Source organism: Lucilia cuprina, chromosome 3 (assembly GCF_022045245.1).
Source record: "Lucilia cuprina isolate Lc7/37 chromosome 3, ASM2204524v1, whole genome shotgun sequence".
In the NCBI taxonomy this organism is placed as follows: domain Eukaryota; kingdom Metazoa; phylum Arthropoda; class Insecta; order Diptera; family Calliphoridae; genus Lucilia; species Lucilia cuprina.
In genome coordinates, this window is record NC_060951.1 from 45,814,370 (window position 1) to 45,836,934 (window position 22,565).

General features: G+C 29.6%; 3 protein-coding genes across 5 annotated transcripts in view; 1 reads left to right on the forward strand and 2 right to left on the reverse strand.

The window, feature by feature from the left end:
- Positions 1-22,565, forward strand: part of LOC111685585 — a 241,827-nt gene that overhangs the window by 8,373 nt on the left and 210,889 nt on the right. The window contains exon 1 of one of the 3 annotated variants that reach the window (XM_046947260.1): positions 10,128-10,547. The exons of 1 other annotated variant lie outside the window; for it this stretch is intronic. The gene's annotated coding sequence lies outside the window, so the exon portion shown is untranslated. Of the gene's footprint in view, positions 1-10,127; positions 10,548-14,257; positions 14,550-22,565 lie in introns of those variants that run through there. One more of the 3 variants, XM_046947257.1, reaches the window with a different exon arrangement.
- On the reverse strand, positions 1,338-2,202 carry LOC111677739. The gene is made up of 2 exons (XM_046947262.1): positions 2,111-2,202; positions 1,338-2,043 (listed from the first exon to the last, which is right to left on the reverse strand). The coding sequence occupies exons 1-2, from the start codon at positions 2,162-2,164 to the stop codon at positions 1,447-1,449; spliced, it is 651 nt and encodes a 216-aa protein (XP_046803218.1). The 5' UTR covers positions 2,165-2,202; the 3' UTR covers positions 1,338-1,446.
- LOC111689789 lies at positions 5,236-6,175 on the reverse strand. Its single transcript, XM_023452251.2, has 2 exons — positions 6,015-6,175; positions 5,236-5,947 (listed from the first exon to the last, which is right to left on the reverse strand). Exons 1-2 carry the CDS (start codon positions 6,066-6,068, stop codon positions 5,345-5,347), a joined length of 657 nt encoding a protein of 218 aa, XP_023308019.1. The 5' UTR covers positions 6,069-6,175; the 3' UTR covers positions 5,236-5,344.

Sequence of the window (22,565 nt, forward strand, 5' to 3'; positions counted from 1 at the left end):
TAATCGTGTTATTAGTGTTTATAAGTGAATTTTGACCTTCTAGTTATTTTCTGAAGGGTGGTTTCAAAATTGACTCAGGAAGTGATTTTGAGCCGATGGGAGGTGGTAGGACCAATTTTTTTGGGTGTTTCAATCGTCAGCACAACCTCATAACACCCTCTCCACTATAGTAGAGTACGATTTTTCTTTAAAATTCACTACATCATTGTTGATTGTGTTTTTAACAAAAAACCTATCTTATGAATGAATATAGAATCTAAACAGGAGGTAATAAAGACTTACATTATGTGATATATGTAATGGGGGCTTTTTATAGGGGCTAGGGTTAAATGAGGCCCTATAATTATAAAGTTCATCAGGGTCATCAAGGCTAGTATAGAACTTGGTTTTGCAGCTTTTTGTCTAGATACAAGTATATTAAACGTAATTATGAACTTAAAAGTCCTGTTTGGCGGGATCAATTGTATGGGGCCTAGCTGAAATAATGGATCGATATTAACTATTTTCAATAAGCTTTGTCAACAGTATCATTAAAGATCATGTGCCAAATTACATTGAATTATCTCCAAAATTGCGACCTATAGTTTGATTACAATGTTAACAAGCCATATTCGGGGGTACAGTTGTATGGGTCCCAGGTGATATAATAGAACGATTGTAACCATTTTCAATAGGGTTTTGTCTCTGAGACATTAGAATAACATGTACCAAATTTCATTGCATTATCTTCAATATTACGACCTGTAATTTGATTAAAAGGTTTACATGGACGGACATAGCTAAAACGACTCAGAAAATGATTTTGAGCCGATTGGTATTCTTTAAGGTTGGCATAGGATCAATATTATTGTGTGTTACAAACATCAGCATAAACCCAATATACCCTCGCCACAAAAACCTAAAACTATTAAACAACCACGAAATACCACTAATTAACGAGTTGATCCAATATGATTAAGAATACAATAAAATTACATTAATTTTACACTTATTTCTATTTTATTATAAAAGTTTAGAAAATGACTAACAAATTATTAAAAGAATTGCTGTCAAAATTTAACAATTTTTATAAAAAAGCCTCAGATTTTACGTATGTACTTGTCGTCCCCATAAAAACTTAAACTTAATTTCTTTGATAAACATTTATTAATTATAATAATTATGAGGAACGGTCTATAAACTAATCTCAATCTATATATAAAGCTAAAATGTAAAAACAATTAGTGTATGGTATCTCTGACAATAAATATTTAAATAAATAATCCCAAAAAGCCTATTCATATTAACCACTTCTATTCGAATAAGGTAAAAAATTAAATACCAAAATTTTTCTTGCATTAAACATTTACATATTTATTTAAAAACCAATAAAATCGTTATAAAAATGAAGATATCAATTAAATGAAATTGAATAGCTCAATTTGTATCTTAGCTGCAAACGACTTACTAAGAGAATTTGGAGCAAGCCTTAATGTTGGCAGGGAATTGAGTGTAGTAATTTCCAACAGTATCAACGGCATCCAAAACACATTTGCTAGTATCACCGGGAACATTCTTGATTTGAATAATCAACTTGATGGCACGTTTAATTTGTCTTGCCAATCGCAAGAGTTTAAGGAACATATTGGAAGAACATTTGTGACCAAGTTTTACACCGCCAACAACTTTGGAAACAACTCCTTTAACACCACGTGAACCATGATCGTTAGAGCAAACAGCTTCGTTTAAACCACCAATAGCTTTGCTGGTTTCAATAATATCCTTAACGGCATTCACCAAAGTTTGTACTTTTTGGTTAATTTCACCACCGCAACCGGTAATATCGTTAAGGAAATTATGGGAAGCAACTAGGATCTGATAAACTTCATTAACAGCGCAGTCAAGACCTTGAAGTGTCTGTACGGTTTTCTTCAAGACAAAGTAAATGCCACTAACAAAGCCTTGAGGTTCAATTTCTGCAATTTCTTCAGCCAATTCTTGGGCAATGTATTCATATACTTGGATGTCTTCATTTACGACCACTAATTCACCAGTGGCTTTGGCCTAATTATAAGAAATGTTAGAAAGAATTAATAATTTGTTTAGAATGTTTTAAACGTGGTCAACTTACAGTAACTGCCACTAAGCACAAACTGGCAATGAAGGCAAATATCGCGAATTTCATGTTGGAAACAAATCACTTGAATTAACAATTGACTATTGATGTTTTATTCAAATAACTTCGATTTATATACCCTTTGCTTAGTTTTCATTTTGCATTTTGCCAAGTTTGATTAAGTTAAATGTTTATATGAAAACCGACATTTTACTTATGTGTGGGAAAGCTACCCCTAATCTTGATTTTAAACGTCATTTTTAAACAATAAGATATTGACTGACCGGATGTAAAGAAAAAGTCGAACTAAGTTTTTTTTTTTTAATCTGCCTATCAACTCTTTAAATTATATAGACTTCCATTATGTCTTGCTAATGGAATTTATTTCTTATCAAGATTTAGATTAACTAAATACTTTAATTATTTACTTATTATAAAAGAAATTTTTAAATACTTGACCATTGATATAAAAGTGAGTTATTTGTAAATTTCCTTTCTTTTCATAGTAAATTTTTCTAAACATAAACAAAATTACTTTTTCAAATATAAGTTCATACATACTTTTTTAAGTGGGAGATAATAATTTTTTACATTTTTGAATAGTTGTCGGCGAAATACTAGACATTTCTATACTTTTTTTAAACAAAAAAAGCTCAATAATTATCGACTTAAGTGTTGTTTAAAAGGCACTATGTGCTAGAGAGTGAGACGAGATGTAATAAAAATGAATAACATATTTTTAATTTCTATTCAAAAGAAAAAATGCGACATTATCTATATTGGAGTTAAAATATTAAGATTGGAACAAAATGTTATTTCAATGAAAAAAATAATGCATTATATCTCGAAAACAACTGTTGTTATGCGAAAACATTCCTCAATCTAAATGTAGGAAATTAAATTCCTATATTTATAATAATAATCAAAACGCGTATGACGCATAAACGAGATATTCTTTAAAAACAGATTTTTGTATCCATTGATCTTCAATATCTCGCTTAGCGCAGACGATATTTTCGGTGACTTTTGATACCTTACTAATTATCAGGTCAAGAATTTCTATGCAAATGCATGTTTTTAGTCAGTAACTCAAAATAACTTTTAACAAGTTTTTATTTCGAATCAAAGAATTTGCTACAGAATGGCATCAATTTGTTGTTGCATATTTTGTTATAAATGCATAAATTGCATATTTTACATATTTGCAACATTTTTTATATCATATTTTGCATTTTTATATCATGTTTTGTTTTCTCTGTATTTCATATTTCATAGAACCGAAATAGAATACCTCGGGTATGATACATTTTTAAAACGAATCTATTTCTTTGTTTGTATTCCGATTTCAAAATTTACATCACATATATATAGAATCTCGCAATGAAGCACTTTTATAGCTTAGGACATATTCGCATTTAAAAATTAATTTTTCAACATTTTTACAACATCCTACTCCAGTTTATTAATAACAGCATGTCCAAGTATTTCCCAAATTTTCTTAACTTTTGTTCTCTTAACTACAAATTTATAAATTAAACAATAAAAGAATTGTTTAAAAACCACAACCGAGTCCAAAGATATGTGCAGTTTAATTTTAAAAAAGTGATTTTTTGCTACTTTTCTGATACCCTACACCAGTTATGAATATTAAATGTGATTTATTTTTCATAATAAAGCATTTATCTTCAATATTTCCTTGTTCCGATACATTTAAGCAATTTATGAATGAAAAACTAATTTTCATAGGCTAGGGGCTAGGTGCAAATATGTATATTTATATAATATTTTATTGTACTGAATTTCATCGCGATATTTGTGTTTATAAGTTAATTTGGGACATTCAAGTAATTTTCTGAAGGGGACTTTGTATGTGTGCTAGAGTCAAATGGGGCCCGATCTTTATGAAATTTGGCACGTCAAACTTAGTTTGCCGTATTTTATCGATATATCTGTATATTTAACATAATTATGAGCGACATGTACCTTGCGCACAAGGTTTACATGACAGCCAGCCAGCCAGACGGACGGACATAGCTTAATCGACTCAGATAACGATTGTAAGCCGATTGGTATACTTTAAGGTGAGTCTAGAATGAATATTTTTGTATGTTACAAACATCAGCATAAATCAAATATACCTTCCCCACTAAAGTGGTGTAGGGTATAATTAACACTTTTAAAAACCTAACGTTATGTGAAATATTTTACATGAAAAATGTCTAATATTTAGATAACGAGAGGACCAGGTGAATCACACAGTCGATATAAGATTATAATAACCAATTTTAGATGGCCTAATGTGTTCTTGATTATTTTATAAAGGATTTCGATAACCCCGCCTCTGGTATGAATATTTTTGGGAATTTTCAGAAAGTGAAAACTTTTGTGAAATTGTAGGAATTTTTCAATAGTTTTTCATAGTTACAATATCAATTTAGATGAGAAAAATCCCTTGGTTTGTTTAAAATTTATAAAAATGATATTTCTCTCGACACAACTTTTTTAGATTATGCTAGCAATACATTATAACTCCCTATAGATTACGAAGTCGATTTGGCAGTGTCCGTCCGTCTGTTGAAATATTTTTTTTTAAAATTTCGCATTATTTGATATAATTACATCAAAGTTTTATGAAAATTTTTTTTAGTGGCAACCAAGATTGAATGACGTATCATAGTTCTGCAATTGTTTTTTGTTTTCAATGTTAAAATTGTTAACTGAAGAGTCAGAGTTAGAAGATTTTTTTTGATGATTTCCGCATAAAAGTATACTATTTTCTATAACATGCAACCTTATCGCGAAGTGTAAAATTTCCATAACGAGGATTAAGGATAATGTAATGCATATGCAAAAAGTAAAACTTATACAAAACTTTATCGCTTTTGTTGCGGCATTTCTTTTTCTCGACTATACATTTATACTTGTTTTTATGTGTATTTTTAATTATCAATCTATTAGGATGTGTCTATAAACTAATCTCAACATCTATATAGAATCAAACTATCGGCTTATGGTACCTCTGACTGTACTCTAACATTTAAATATTTAGATACATAATCAAAAAAAAAAAAAAAACATTCAGATTAACTACTTCAAATCGAATGAGCTAAAATATAAAATACCAAAAAAAATTGTTGCATTAAACATTTACATATTTATTTAAAAAATAATCGCTATAAAAATCAATTTATCAATTAAACGAAATTACATATCTCAATTTGTAAGCCTATCTTAGCTGCAAACGATTTACTAGTTGGAAGGCAATTTGGTGCAAGCCTTAATGTTGGCAGGGAATTGAGTGAAGTATTTCTCCACATTATCGACGGCATCCAAAACACATTTGCTAGTATCACCGGGAACATTCTTAATTTGAATAATCAACTTGATGGCACGTTTAATTTGTCTTGCCAAACGCAAGAGTTTACGGAACATATTGGAAGAGCATTTGTGACCAAGTTTAACACCGCCAACAACATTGGAAACAACACCTTTAACACCACGTGAACCATGATCGTTAGAGCAAACAGCTTCGTTTAAACCACCAATAGCTTTGCTGGTTTCAATAATATCCTTAACGGCATTCACCAAAGTTTGTACTTTTTGGTTAATTTCACCACCGCAAGCGGTAATGTCGGTAAGGAAAGTATGGGCAGCAACTTGGATTTGATAAACTTCATTAAGAGCGCAGTCGAGACTTTGAAGAGTCTTTACGATTTTCTTCAAGACAAAGTAAATACCAGTAAAAATGCCTTGTGGTTCAATTTCTGCAATTTCTTCAGCCAATTCTTGGGCAATGTATTCATATACTTGGATGTCGTCATTTACGACCACTAATTCACCAGTGGCTTTGGCCTAATTATAAGAAGTAATAGAAATAATTAATAATTTGTTTAGAATTTTTTAAACGTGGTCAACTTACAGTAACTGCCACTAAGCACAAACTGGCAATGAAGGCAAATATGGCGAATTTCATTTTGGAAACAAATCACTTGAATTAACAACTGACTATTGATGTTTTATTCAAATAACTTCGATTTATATACCCCCTGCTAAGTTTTTATTTTGCATTTTGCTAAGTGTGATTGGTGATATCTTTCAAATCAAAAATATATAATTTTATTTTATTAAGTGTAATGTTTATATGAAAACCTACATAGATATCTATGAGTAGATCTTATGTATGGGAAAGCTACACAATATCTTGATTCTAAACGTCATTTTTAAACAATAAAATATTGACTGACTGGAGGTATAGATAGTCGAGTTATTGTTGATTTATTTATCTATCAACTCTGCAATTCATATATGTTTCCATTATGTCTTGCAAATCAAATTTATTTTTAATCAAGATTTAGATTAACTTAATACTTAAATTATTAACTTATTATAAAAGAAATTTTTAAATACTTGACCATTGATATAAAAGTGAGTTATTTGTAAATTTCCTTTCTTTTTTTTAGTCAATTTTTCTAAACATAAACAAAATGACTTTTTCCAAATATAAGTTCATGCGTACTTTTTTAAGTGGAAGATAATAATTGTTGACATTTTTCAAAAGTTGTAGGTGAAATACTAGATATTTCTATACTTAAAAAATAGCTCAACGATTATCGAGTTAAGGGTTGTTTGAAGGCTCAATGTTGCCAGATTTATTTATACCCTATACCACTATAGTGGGGAGGGTATTATGCATTTGTGCTGATGTTTGTAACACCGAAAAATATTGGTTCTAGATCCACCTTTGGTTCTAGATCGATTTAGCTATGTCCGTCTATCCGTCTGTTTGTGTGTCCATGTAAACCTTGTGCGCCTTGTACTACAGGTCGCAATTTTCAATATAATTTGATAAAATTTGGCACATACTCTCTTCTTGGTTCAAGGAATGGCTGAAATCGGTCCATTATTTCGCCTAGTCCCCATGCAACCGTACCCCCAAATCCGACCATTAGGCTCATAATTACGTTAAATGTTCTATTATGTCAATAAAAATCTTAAAAACTTAGATTTATAAAACGATATACTGATACTACTGATTTTTATAGTGATCAGGCTTTTAATTCTCAACAAGTTTTCTGACTGATATTTCGATAATTAGGACCGAAACAAATTGTACCAATGATCGCCAATGAAATGACCAAAAGGAAAAGTCGGAGGTCCTTTTGTGGGGACTTATCAATAAAACGCTTCTAAATTACCTTTTTTTAGTTCTAGTTATACTACGATTTAAGGGTTGCATTTCTATCTAACTAATTGACTAACTAACTAACTAACTAATTACCTAACTAACTAATTAACTAACCACATAACTACCTACCTAACTAACTAACTAACTAACTAACTAACCAACTAACTTACTAACTAACTGATCACTCTACTTATTTACTGTTAGGTTCTATCGCGTTATAAACGGGCATACAGACAGATAGACTGACATGAAAAGATCTTTCCTTTTTCTGGCATTTTAATGTCAGATCGTTTAATGTGTGACTTACAAATTTCTTACAGATATTAGGAATTGCTTTTCCGTTCAATTCCCTTATTCTTAAAAATTTTATAAAAGATCGGTTTAAAACTATGTATTTATATTAATACTCGATGCTGTATATTGGAATGTTTAAGGTATTATATGGGTTCTGCGGTTTCCCTTAATTCCAACTTAAAAAATAAAAATAAAAAAAATTTTACGTAAAATGTTATATTTCACAAAACAATAAAATTTTCCGTTAAATAATCGGTCCTCGCCAATTTTAACCAAATTCTGTAAACATTTTTCTTTTCATTTAATTAATCTATACTTTTAAAATTCTGTTTTAAAGAAATAAACAAACAAGTTTTTTTTCTTTAATCTGTTTAGCAAAAAAAAATCCAAAAATTATTACATAAAATATAAATCACTGTAAACACGATATACATATTCTACATAATGACAGTTTACGCTGATGGAATTTCAATTACAGTAATTTAGAAAAATTCAATTATATTAATTGCATACGTTTTTTACTTCAGCTTTTTTCTATGCTTTTCGTTGAGTACTATGGGCTATCAACGGAAACAATGTTAAAATGAGCAAAGTAAACAAACCAAAGAAAATGTTAATCTAAAGAATTTCGTCATAATAAAACAACAACAAAACGAATTTAACAGAATTCAGAATGTTATTAACATGCATACGAAAAAAAAACACAAACTAAACAGAAACAGACTCAAAGGCAATAACAACAAAAACATAAATAATAATAAATAAATTATTGCTAACATAAACACATGTGTTTAATAATAAAAAAATGAAAACAAAACTTGAGATTAAAGTTAGTGGCTAAACTAAAGGAGAAAGAGAGAATAAACAGACTTTGGCAGAATGACAACAATAATAATTATTAAAAAAAAGTGCAGAGTAATTGCAAAATGAAACCATGAGAGAGAGAGAGAGAGAGAGAGAGAGTGAGTACGTAGTGATGGGATTGGAAATTATAAATTTTTTTAGAGGGAATTGTACTTTTACGAAGACCACACTACAAGTAATTATGTATGGAATTTTTATAGGCTATTTAGTAGAGTAGTCCCTTGACTAGTTTATATATTATAACTAATAGACTAGTTCATAGACTAGTCTATAATTAATACACTACTCAACAAAATAGTACATTGTTTTTTCAGTATACCAGCTAATAGACATCTCCATATAACATATATATGTATACATATGTATATACTATATGTCTTTATCTCATAGACGACTCCATACAACATATAAATACATATGTATGTATGTATGCATGTATGTATGTATGTATGTATGTATGTATGTATGTATGTATGTATGTATGTATGTATGTATGTGTATTACATATATGTCCTTAATGTTTTGAAATTTAGACATTTATACAACAAATACAATAAATGATTTTGTTTATCTAAAATGACCACTGAGATCTTAGGGCGATTTCTCTCTATCCTTTTCTATAATTGAATGTCTGTATCATAGTTCTCCGCACACTCAGCGTCCATTTTTTATGTCATTCCAAGTGGTTGACAAAGATAAGAAGAGGTAAATCTTTCGATTTACTTAGCTCCATTAACAGCTCATTGCCATCGGCTTCTCTATCTATCTATCTATCTATCTATCTATCTATCTATCTATCTATCTATCTATCTATCTATCTATCTATCTATCTATCTATCTATCTATCTATCTATCTATCTATCTATCTATCTATCTATCTATCTATCTATCTATCTATCTATCTATCTATCTATCTATCTATCTATCTATCTATCTATCTATCTATCTATCTATCTATCTATCTATCTATCTATCTATCTATCTATCTATCTATCTATCTATCTTTCTATCACTGTTTTGTTTAACCGTGTGCACAGAATCTTTGGAAAACAGATTATCTTTTCAGATATCATTAGATTTGGCAATTAAGAGCGAAAATAATCAATATATTAGTCCTTAGAATCATTTTTATACTAATTTACATAATTGTTCCAAGAATAGTCTATGGCATGATGAAATTGTATTAAAAGTTTAAAATTGCGATATTATATTTTAATTCTTTCAATAATTTTAAAACGAATAACCAAATTCTTAAACAGAATTTAAAAACTGAACAAGAGTTTGAATTTAGTACCAAATACGTTTTTTTTATAATAAAAAAGTACTTTTCAAACAGTTTTACTTCCCCGATGCAATAACTAAAAAAGTGAGAGAATACGAGAGTGTTTTTTCAAATAAGAAGAATAAGCATAAGAAAACATTGTGCAGAGAAGAGAGAGAGAGAGCTGTAGAAAAAAGAGAGAAAATACTCATTTAAAAAAAGACGTGCAGAAGAGTATATTTTTAAATGCAATAAATGTGTAAATAAAACAACAACAACAAAAGCAAGTACAAGATGAAAAAAGAAGCAACTTAAACAGAGGACGATACACACAACACAACACAACACAACGAAAATAAAATAATGTTTTCAGCTGAAAGTGAACAAACCGCCTTTAGTACCAGTTTTGACTCCCAATTCATGTAAATTGGAATCCAGTATTGTGCCGAAAATCTTATAGATACCTTGTGTTCCCGGTTGGAATTTTCGCTAAATATTAAAATAATAACAACAACAACAATAATAATAATACACACACTAAATAAAAAAAAAACAGAAATATACAATTTCAGTTTACAGTGTGTTCTGTGCTACTCAAACGCGTTTGTGTAATAAGCTAGAAAAATATGGAAAAAAAATCCTATAAAAAATGGAAAATTATACAAATAAATCATTTAAAAAATGAATTTTCTAAAGTGAAAAAATTTAACCCCCCCTTGTCTCTATAAATTTTGATTGATGCTAAGAAATAATATAATTAAAATGAAAAGTTTTCATTAAAAGTGTCTTTAACAAAAGAAAGAAAAAACCTTATAAATTTTAAAGAAAAAATTTTAAACAGAAAAAAAGTATGAGAAAATCTCTAAAATAATTTCGCAAAATTGTATACCTAAATGCAAAATATAAAAAAAAAATTGAAAAAATGTATTTCTTTTTGTTTAAAACGCGCCCAGTTTTTAATGAGTTTCTTTAATGTCTATAGAAAAAAAATTGTGAAAAAATTAGTTTTTACTTTATTTTACATACATTTAACGCTTTTTATTTTATTTTATTTCTACTTGTAATTTTTTTAATTACATTTTCATCGCTACTGAGTGCTGTTTTTTTCTTGTATTTTTTTTTAATATTTTTTCATTGTCGATATTTTGTGTATGTGTATCTATGAAATTTTTTTTTCTTCAATTCTGTAGTACAATTTATTTCATTTCGGAATCTGTAAAGTATCTATACAGATATTATATTGTAAAAATTGCTCAAAATAAACTCTAGTTTCTTCGTATACTAAACACTCTCTCTCTCTCTCACTGTGTCTCTCTTTTTCTGCACTTTATGTTAAAATATGTAGTTATTCTCTCTTTCTTTCTCGCAGCAAATTGTTTTCTCTGTTTGTTGAGGGGAGGAGAACAGCGTAACGACATTGAAATCATAATTTTTGTTGTCTTAATTTTGCATACAGTTCTTTTTTTTTGGTTGTTTTTGTATTTTGTGTTTATTGCAAATTTAAAAAATAAATTTAAAATATAACACCATTAAAAAAAAGTAATAATTGTTATTATATTAAATAATAATGCTAATTAAAGTGTTTAACTGAATATAAATTTATTTAACAGTAAATTAAATAAAATGTGTAAAAAAATGTTTGAAAATGAAAAAAATAATTTAAAAATTAAAAAAATAATTGAAATTTAAATAAAACAATATTATTAATATTATTTAAAAGGTTTTATAATTATATCTTGTTTAATAAACTGTTGAACTTAAACTTAATGTTGACATTTTAGACTTTTTCCCTTTTTTTCTTCTCTATACTCTATTATGTATTAGGCATGGAAAACAGATTATTTTCTTTGTAAGAAAACTAGTCTGTTTAATAAATTATTTTGTACCTATTTCGTAATAAAGTTTAATATGAACATTTTTAATTAATTCAAAATAAAAAGCATTTTACAAAATTATAAATTTCATTTAACCGATATAATCCCAGTTTGTGTCCCTTTTACGAGAAGCATCTAATTCATTATGTACTTTCACAGTTCTTTACATTAACAATTTAAAACTAACTATCCAAGCTTTAATATCTAATTCAGAACTTGTTTTTATACCCTATACCACTTTAGTGGGGAGGGTATATTGGATTTGTGCTGATGTTTGTAATTCAATGTATACACGGTTGTCAGATCTTACAACGTTGACAGTAAAAAGTGCTGCAAATGTCTAATTACAATGTAAACTTACAAATTTTGTCCTTCAATAGTGTCAGTAATGCTTTTTCTGACAGCGTTGCAAAAATTGTTACTTCAGACGATTGTCAGACATTTTCTGAACATTTTGCTGACATCGTTGTAACGATTTAACGCACAATAATATCTGTCCTATACCTTGAAGTATGCCAATCGGTTTAAAATCATTTTCTGAGTCAATTTATTTATGTCCGTCTGTCTGTAATCAAATTACAGGTCTTAATTTTTAAAATAATTCTATGAAATTTGGTAGGTACATGATATTCTCTTGTTCCAGGGACGGAGCCTATTGAAAATGGTTAAGATCGGTTTATTATTTCACCTAGCCTCCATACAACTGAACCCCCGAACTGGGCTTTGTAATCAAACTACAGGTCGCAATTTTGGAGATAATTCTATGAAATTTGGCATACTTTTACAACTGAATAGGACTCTTAAGATCATAATTATGTTTAATGTACTCGTAACATCTCATAAAGCTGCAAACTATACTAGCCTTTATGATCTCCGTGCATTTTTTTAATTATAGAGCCTCATTCCCCTACGGAAAGTCTCCTTCAAAATTTGTCTTAAATGGTCACAATTTTCTTTTAACTCATTTTTATATTTTGTATAAAAAAATTTTCGGTTTTCCGGGATCACCCTTTTGCCCCTTGTCAGATGTGCAAATTTTTTGCATCTGACAATGCAAACAATAAATGTTTTCTATTGGTAAGACGATGTATTAAAAGAACATACGCACCTAAAATATGATCTGGCTGCTTTTGTCAAACAATAATCTGACAACAATGTGATCTGGCAATATTTGTTGGTAAATTATTATAAATTTATTGTCTGACAATTGCTTGGCAATATAATTGTAGTATTATCTTACAGTCATATGAACTGACAATAGTTAATTTCGTTTTGGTGTGGAATAACTCTAGGATCATTCTCTCTATGTTTCCTTATAATTTGAATTTCAAATTCCCTACATAGTTAGTTAGTATGTTAAAACAGATCCAAAGATATAAATAAAGGCTACTATTTACTATTGTAGGAATTGAATCCACGACAGCCGGACTGAAAAACTATAACTGGCTATTGGACTGGAGTTGATTTAGAACTGATCTAGAGCTATTTTTAAATTAATTTAGAGTTGATCTAGAACTGAACAAAAACTGATCTATAGTTTACAAATGATCTGGAGTTAATCGTGAATTGATCTAGACATAATAGGGAGTTAATCGGACTGAAAAAAGCTTGAATTTTCTATTGGAAATTAATTAATATTAAGTACACGAAAATAATATAGAGTACATCAGGAGGGCCACCTCATTAGTTTTTTGTTGTGGTTTGAATGATGGTCGAAGTATAGCAAATCTGTTCCCCTCTTTGTTTGGGTTGTATTTCATAGATTTTTCCCATCATATTTGACCTACCGTAGAGTGTTTTCTAGGGGAAATGGAAACAATTTGTTCGCTTACTTTCTGCGTAGTCTCTAGTTGGAATCCACCACCGCCGGACTGATAAACTATAACTGTCTATTGGAAATTAATTAATATTACAGTTATAACTGTTCATAGTTGGCCTATCGTAGAACGTCCCATAGGTAAAATTTAAACGATGTGATGGTTTATAGCTTTATATTATATTCCGTTCTACCAAATACATCTTTGGGTGATGTTTTCGAAACAATAGTGTCATCTTATCAGTATATTGGAATGTAAGGCTTTAGATATGGTCTGAAGAACCCCGTTTATGTTTTCTAATATTTCTGTATGTTTCGCCTTTCCAAGCGTCCTCGTTTAACATAATTCGTAAAATGTCTTTTTCTATAAGAACACAAATTTTGTTAATAATTAAAGAACTATCCGAGTAAAATGTTCTAGGTATTTGAACACTTCAAACCCCAACACAGTGTTAGGGCCTAAATTTGTAAAATTTTGGGAACATTTCATATTCCAATTTTTTTTTCATAAAACCCCTAAAATGTCAGCATTAAAAATTTCAACAAAATTCAATGTATTGAACAATAAATTAATTCATCAGCAATGTAATTAAAAAATAATAAATTCTTTAACAAAAAACAGTCATAAAATATTTATAATAAAATAACAAGCGGTATGAAATAAAAAATATATACATATATAAATAATTCAGTTTAAAAATAATAAAATACAGAAATGTTAATTAAAAGTGGAAATTAAATAAGTCATAAAAATAAATACTTCAAATCAAATGTAGTATTAAAAGAAAAAATTTATTATTTATTTATTTTTAATAAATAAGCTTCTTTTTTGTAGCTTAATTAAAAACAAAACAATGGTGAAATGTTTAAAAATTAAATTTTTATTTAAAAATGTGAAAATTTGTTAACAATTATAAATTTATACAAAAAAAAAGAAAAACAATAAATTCTTTCTTCCTAAAAACAACTTAAATACTCATAAAAATGTGTCAAATGGATTAACACAAAAACTTGTTCTTAATCTGCAATCTCATAATACTATAAAAAAAGGATTATTATAAATCTCCAATCGGAAAATTTTAACACCTTAAGTTATATTTTTCCATTACATTTTTTTTAATGAAAAAAGCAACATTAATTAAAGCTGTTCACATGTAAAGGTATGTAAAGTATTTGTTAAGATACAAATTAAGATTTGTAAATAGCGTCCATATTTATCTAAGATATGTTTCGGCTAATGGTAGTCATGAGTTTCACGATCCTTTCAAAATTGTAGCGGGCGCAAAAGATTTACATAGACACACAGACAGACGGACGGACGGACGGACATTGGTATACTTTAAGGTGGGTGTAGGACCTATATTTTTAGATCAGCTCAAACTTATAACAACCTCCCCACTATAGTGGTGTGGGGTATAATGACCAAAGGTCGACTGGAAAATTGTGAGACATGGTCAAGCTTAATAATCTGGGGCTACACTCTTAAACCAAAAACACAAGATCCCCAACGTAATTCCTTTCATCAAGGGAATGTATAGAGCAAATAACTGTAGGAACCTGGAGCTAAACTATAAAATCAAAAGCACAAGCTTCAGAATTTCCTAGAAATGTATTGACTGGATTAGATCTAGCTAAACTAAAAACATGAGGAAGAAATTCCACACGAATACTTAGAAAATGAAACGCTGGATAGAATCGCAAAAATCCAATGATGTGACATTAAAGAGAAAAAAGCAATGATGTATCATAGTTTGAGTGCACAAATAGGGTTATGGCCACAATTATACAAAATTGCTAGAAAAATTGAGTCAAAACTCTGAAATATTTTGATTGTCATAATCAGCCATTCGTTGAAATTGGATCCATATATTTTGGAAACGTTATTATTCCTCTCACAAATATTGATAAAGAAATTCCAAGGATCTAAACTTCATTAAACTATATTTTAGAACATCGGAGGATAATTCTTCCATAGAAGATTATTTCCATCGGTAATATCTACGTAGAGGGGGGCATAGTTGGAGCTGTAGCGGCTTAGATATGTTTTTTTGATCTGATGTAGAATACATTCTCTTTCCAATCTAGTCTAACCTAAAGACAAATCAATTGATTACAGTTGAAATAAAATAAAACGAAGTACTTCCATAAGAATAACATTTGTGACCACTTTAAAAGTAGCACTAAGTGAATTTGTTTACCTTCTGTGGAAGTGAAGTATATTGACCTTGAAAGAAGCGAAAAGAATCCAATTTTGTTTAAAATTGAAGATATATTTTTTGTACTGATTTTTTTTCAATTAAATCCATTTTATTTTGGTGTTGACTGATTGAAAAGAACAACATATAAATAACTTCCTGAGAATAACTTCAGATGTACAGAATTTCAATTGAAAAAAAAAGAACTTCCTTCCTATGCGAATAGCACTTCATATCGCTGAATGATTTTGAATTTAGATTATGTAATGCTGTGTATAAACCAGCGGTGTATATAGCTCGAATCCTTGGGGGAGGCATGAATGAATGTCGAGAGTTTTAACGTGAACACCTGCCGTGACGGCCTTTTTTCACGGTGGTCTTATTCATCGACTGGGTAGACTTAAGAACGGTCTACCATTCCTCCTTTATTCTTCCAATAAAGAACTCAGTTGTCAATTTTTGTACATTGGCTTTGACCGGTCCATGCACAAGTACTTTGCTTAAGTACTCGACCTTTTTAATCTCTGACCATTGGATGGCCGGCCTCTGTTGATTCGCACCTAGAGACGTAACCGGTGGCCCGAAGTACGAATTTATCTAATAAATCAAGATATTATTCTCACTCACAGGTGGTAATTCTGAATACTCTAAACATATCTGAACAAGAATGGAAAATTCAATGGTATTACTTGATACCTTTCATCCATCATCATACAACCCAGCCTACATCTCATTAATACGACACATTCATAAGAGAAAAACATACGACACATTTATTTTAGATAGTCGGGTGGGTGAGGCCCGCCGTACACCTCATTCATCCCGTCTTTTAACCGCCACTTACTCTCCCCGCGAATTAGGATTTAAACCACAGCCACTACGACATAGTCCTGCGAGCAATTGGCCATCCGTAGTACCAGATTATGCGGTACTCTGGTCTGACCTCTTTCAATCTATGCAAGGACTAAGCCAAACAGTAGACTGTAACCAATTTTTTAGTACCGGCCAGACTAGAAGTATTGGCCACCTCTTTATACACCGGGATTGCAATAAAACCAATGCGGAGTGTTCACTAAGGTAACATGCCCCCGGGGGAGGGATGGAAGACATCTTTTGTTTTTTCACTTATTTTCTTTTTTTATTATTCTTCATTTTTATATTTTGTATGAAAAAAAAATCGGTTTTCGCGCCTGGTATAAAATGTTAAAAAACCAACTAGAAAGGGTTATCACAGTACCTCTAAACCTGCAGGGTTTCCTTTAACTAACTCATACTTGTCTATGAATTGTAAACATGATAATGAGAGGTTTTTGTTATTAACTTTGTTTCTCCTCTGCTTTTCATCATCTTCTTCCTGCTCTTAGCTAATTTTAGGGTTTGTTTTGTTTTCATAATTTATTGTATTTTGTTTTATGACTTAAAAAGTTTATATTTTTCTAGTTCAATAACCGGTATTTTCCACCTACATATCTATATATATATATTTCTTTTTTTAACTGAAGTGAAATTTTTAGTTAATTATATGTACACATACTTATTGTACACATACCACTTATAAATAAAAACGTTGTTTATGTGTGTGTTTCATTTTAAGTGAGTAATAAATACTTCTTTCCGCTTTAAACTTCAGATACCTACTCACATACTGGTTTTTAGCTTGAAGGCAAAATCTTTGCCATTTTAGGTTTATTTATTTTATTTTTAGATTAAACATTTCGAATAATCAATCATCGTCCATAGTTGTAGAAAAACTAATGAAGATGTAAAGCTTTTTATGAAATCTATAATTAAATAAAACGAAAATATTTGCGTATATATGTATTTCGGCTTTTGAATTGTTTGTGTATTTGTTAATGAGCAAAGGGAATGACTAGCCATATGTACTTTATGTAATTTTTATGTTTAATGCCGTCTGAAATATTTTGCCAAGAGAGTAGTTAATGGTGTTAAAGTTATTAATACTTTACGAGTTAATAGTAGTAGTTACTAACTATTTTTTAATGCATATTAAACTATTACATCATATACTTTATAATACAAATCTCAAAAGAAATCATTTACCGTTTCATGTTTTTAAACTAATGATGTCATTGGAGGAATCTGAGAAGTTAAAATATATACTAATCGATAGATAAACTATCTGAGTTAATTTGTATAATTCGAAGACATTTGGTAAACGATTCTCCATTTTATTATAGGCCAGTTTATAATAGGTCAAGAATGAAGTTTATCATAGGTTTGCTTGAAAACCTATGGCGCTATAGTATCTATTATGTAATACTGAAATATTCATTATTTGTCTCCTCTAAAAGGGGAACATGTCTGGCCATCAAGAGAATCTTATTCTTTTGGACGTAATTTCTTAAAATGTTCCAGTCAATTTTCTTTATTTTGAGTTAATTCAGATGATTCTTTGATATTTGCAAACAAATTTCCATTCGATTAAAAACCTATGGCGTTATTGGACTTATATATGGATGATTTCTCTTCATTAAAAAGGGAAAAATATCAGACGTTTAGGAAAAACGTGGTCTTCTAAACTTAATTCCTTAAAATTTTCCAATCATATTTTTTATTTTTGTATAAGACTAACTATTATTAATTCGGAAAATTCGACAATATTTGGCAAACAACTTTCCATTGGCCCATTCAACTAATTGAATTATGTTATGATTTCAAGGATCGAACCTAATGATATGTCTGCCTTAAAAAGGGATAAATGTAAGATGATTAGTCTTTTGGCGTTTGGATGTAAAAGTGAAATTTTGATGGGGGCTTTTCATAGGGGCTATGGTCAAATGATGACCTATTATTATAGAACTCGTGAGGGTCATCAAGTCTAGTATAGCACTTGATTTTGCAGCTTTTTGTCGAGATACGAGTATATTAAACATATTTATTATAAGCCCTATGCGGGGGGTTCTGTTGTATGGGGGCTAGGTGAAATAATGGAACGATGTGAACCATTTTCAATAGGCTTCGTCCCTGGGACAATAGAATAGAATAGATCATGTACCAAATTTCATTGAATTATCTTCAAAATTGCGACCTGTAGTTTGATTACAAGATTTACATGGACGGACAGACAGGCGAACTGACAGACGGACATAGGTAACTCAACTCAGAAAATAATTCTGATTAGTATATATTAAGGTGGTTATAGAACCAATATTATGGCGCAAAAACCCAATATACCCTCCCCACTAAAGTGGTGTAGGATATGAAAATTACGACATACTACGATACAACCGTACAACAGCGATTGTGAATTGGACAATAGAGTTTCAAAAGCTTTCACTTTCAAATTGAAATAGCCAGTAAACGCCCAAAGTTTCATCAGATTCTGCTTTAAGATTTTGTATCTGATGATCTGTTTATCGTACCCCACCGAGTAGCCTTCATGATCTTCTTACATTTGGGACAAACCATGAAATGTTTAAAATCCTATCCAACTAAATAAACTAAATTTCTTAAAAAAGTACCTATCGTTTTTTTAAGTTCTATACATTTTGCTCTTTAAATGACTGATCCTCTACAATGAGATTTCTTTGAAGATATTTCTATTACATGTACCTCTAACAAAAACTATGTTAAATCTTATTTCAAATGTTTTAGTTTTAGTTATAACAAAAAATCCCCTTATACGACTACGTTAGTGTTTAAATGAGCGCGAATAATAAAATGATCAAAAGAGTGCATTGATCTTTAAAAGAAAAAGAAGAAAACAAAACGAAAACAAAAACAACCCATACAATTTGTCAGCAATAAAAGGGGGAGGGAAATATGACAAACTAAATAAAATACTATATAAATAAAAGTAAAGCAAACAAAGAAATAAAACAAAAACCAAAAAAAAACTCGAACACAAACAGCTGATTTCGATACTAATTCCGTGAGATCATAAATAAGAATATGTAGGTATAGATTCAAGTTATTAACTCAAATAACTTAAAAATTTAACAAAATTTTACATATTTTTTATAGGTAGGCATTAAAAATAATGATTAAACTGTGTTTAAATATTAACTAAGGTTTAATAAGTTTTTCATATTTAATTTGGTATTGTTTAAAAAAAAACTTTTTGTTTTAAAAATTTCTTAAATTTTTGTTTTAATTCAATCATGTAGTTTTTGTAAATTTGTTTGTTTTACAAACGATTTTTATTTCTTTCAGACGTTTCTTTGTTGTATTCTTTTCACTGTTTGTTTTTGATTTTCCAATAAGAATTTGCCAATTTTGCAGATTCAGCCAATTGTATTTTCTGCTAAAGATACAAATTCTCTCTTTTCACTCTCACTCTCTCTCTCATTCACTCATACTGACATGTTGTTAACGGTAGGGCTGCCACATTGTTTTGAAAATAGTAGTGGTAGTGAAGTAGTTACAATTGGAAAATATATATGTACTTACAATTTCATAAGATATGAACATATCTAGGTTCATGACTTACTATAAAGTAAAATTTGACTGAGCTTTTTAAAGCTATCGCCGTCTGGAAGTATTTGCCATTCTGCTGAAATATGTTGTTATATTGAGGGCTATAAACTGTGTTATAAAGCGCGGCTTAGCATCTACATTTATGGTCTGGATATACGGTAATTATTATAATCATAACATTAGCTTTTAAGCGAAATCTCTTGCTATCAAGACAATAGCTCGAGTACTTGAGCAAAGTGCAAACAAAACTTCCGCCTGAGTGTATACTACAAAAAAGCACTCAAATGGTGGTCAGTCAGAAAACTAGCTTACCGTTTGGATGAAAGAACCATCCGTGAAATAAGCCCTATACGACAGGTGTAAAGTACTTCGACATCTTGTAAAAGAACTATAATCTGTAGCAATTCACTTATGTAGCCATAAGTGAGGTTACGTTTTGACTAATAGCGTTACACGGACTTCTGGAGACCATTTAACTCAAAGTTTAAGTTCAAAGATTCCAGTTTTCTCTATGAAAATATTTGAATGTATGTAGGTTGATTGTAAGATTTTCTTTGAAACAATTAATTCAAAATCACAAAAAGTTCCATAACCAAATACTCTTCCAGTGGTAAGCTTTTGATCCTAAAGACACTATTTTACTCGGGGATAATCAGCAATGAAAAGTATAAATGTATAAATGATTGCCAGATCTTACAGCATTGGCAGATCTGGGAATGTACTGATAATGAAAAATCTTTGGCAAGAGGTCTTTCGTCAGACCAGAAAATTGTCATATAATAAATTTATCTGCCAATCAAAATTGTTAGTTCGCACTGTTGTCAGATTGTTGCTTGGCAAAACATTTTATACAATAACAATTGTTAGACAATTATTGTTACGTGTTTGTCTGATGTCTGACATAACAATGTCTGACAATAACAATGTTTACCAACAACGTTGCATAAAAAAATATTGTAAGTTCACACGATTGTTATTGTAAACATTTTTCTGCCAACCTTGTAAGATCTTTCAACTGTGTGTATACATATCTTACTTGCAATAAAAGGAGAATAGAGTTTCATTGTAAGATCTGACAAACGTGTGTAAGTTTCAGAGATGACGAGAAAAAGGCAGGTCATTACCATACTTTCATGGAATTAAATTCAAATATATTTCTCTGGCAACTCTGACCATCATACAGATTGTACTACAATCCGCAATGTTTATTGCATTTTCGGCGCGTGCCTGGTGAGAGAGTGAGTGTCAAATTTGTTGTTTGTCATCCAACTGTCAAACTGTGCGTTTCTGTGTTTATTTCATTCTCTGTTTTGTGTATTTTATTTATTTTCTGTTTTTGTTGTTGTTTTTTTGTTTATATCTTTGACATTATTTGTATTTTGTTTTATTATTTATTGACAAGAGTTTAGAGGTAAATGTATTGTGTATCTGTGTGTACATATATCTTGTACTGTAAAATACAAAGAAAACTTTAAGTAAATAAAAGTAACAACAAAAATTAGTTTTGCATTAAAATGCAAAAAAATAAAAAATGTCTTGTTGTTAAATCTTAAAAACATTTTATTTACAACATTATGTATGTATGTATGTATGTATGTATATTACATGTATTTAACAAATGTATGCATTTATTGTATTTGCTTTTGTTGTTGTTCTATAATCGTTGTTCTGCTATTTAGTTAAAGCTTTAAATTTGTTCTTGTTGTTGTAGTTTTTAAATTTACAATATTTATTTATTGTAAACATGCGCTTAAGTTTGTTTTACTTGCAGTACGTACGCATTTATAAGATACTTGTTCTGCTAGATTATTTGTTATTCCAACAAATACAATAAATTTAAAACAAAAAGAAAAAAAAAAAAAACATTTTAAATACATATAATAAAATATAAAAGGAAAAATAAACCGTAGCATGTGACATGCAACAAATTGTAAAATAGCGCCACTTGCTTAAAGGCATTTTTTTTCTCTTCATTTTATAATTGTTGTTGTTATTGTAAAAGCGATTGATAAAATTCTTGAATATTTTAAAAAAAGTGGGTATGTGAATTTAAACACAGTTACAAGGCATGCAATTTTTGCGTGCATTCTTTTTCGTAGGTATCTTTTAGGTATGTTTTGCAGCAAAACAATATGTTTTAGATTTGAGTAATTAAATATTTTAATTTATATACGCTATACTTCGTATTGTAGGTATTATACATATGTTTGTTATGAGGTATGTACCAGCTTGTCCGAGGATTTTCATGTTGACTTTTTATGACCTACTTTTTGAATTAGTCAGTAGTAGCCAAGTCAAGAATCTTTTGTATAGACTAGTCTGTAGTCCAGTCTTTAGTCCTGTATATAGTTTAGTCTATAGTCCAGTCTATAGTCCAGACTATAGTTCAGTCTAAAGTCTAGTCTATAGTCTAGTATATAGTTTAGTCTTTAGTCCAGTCTATAGATTAGTCTATAGTCTAGTCTATAGTCTAGTCTATAGTCTAGTCTATAGTCTAGTCTATAGTCTAGTCTATAGTCTAGTCTATAGTCTAGTCTATAGTCT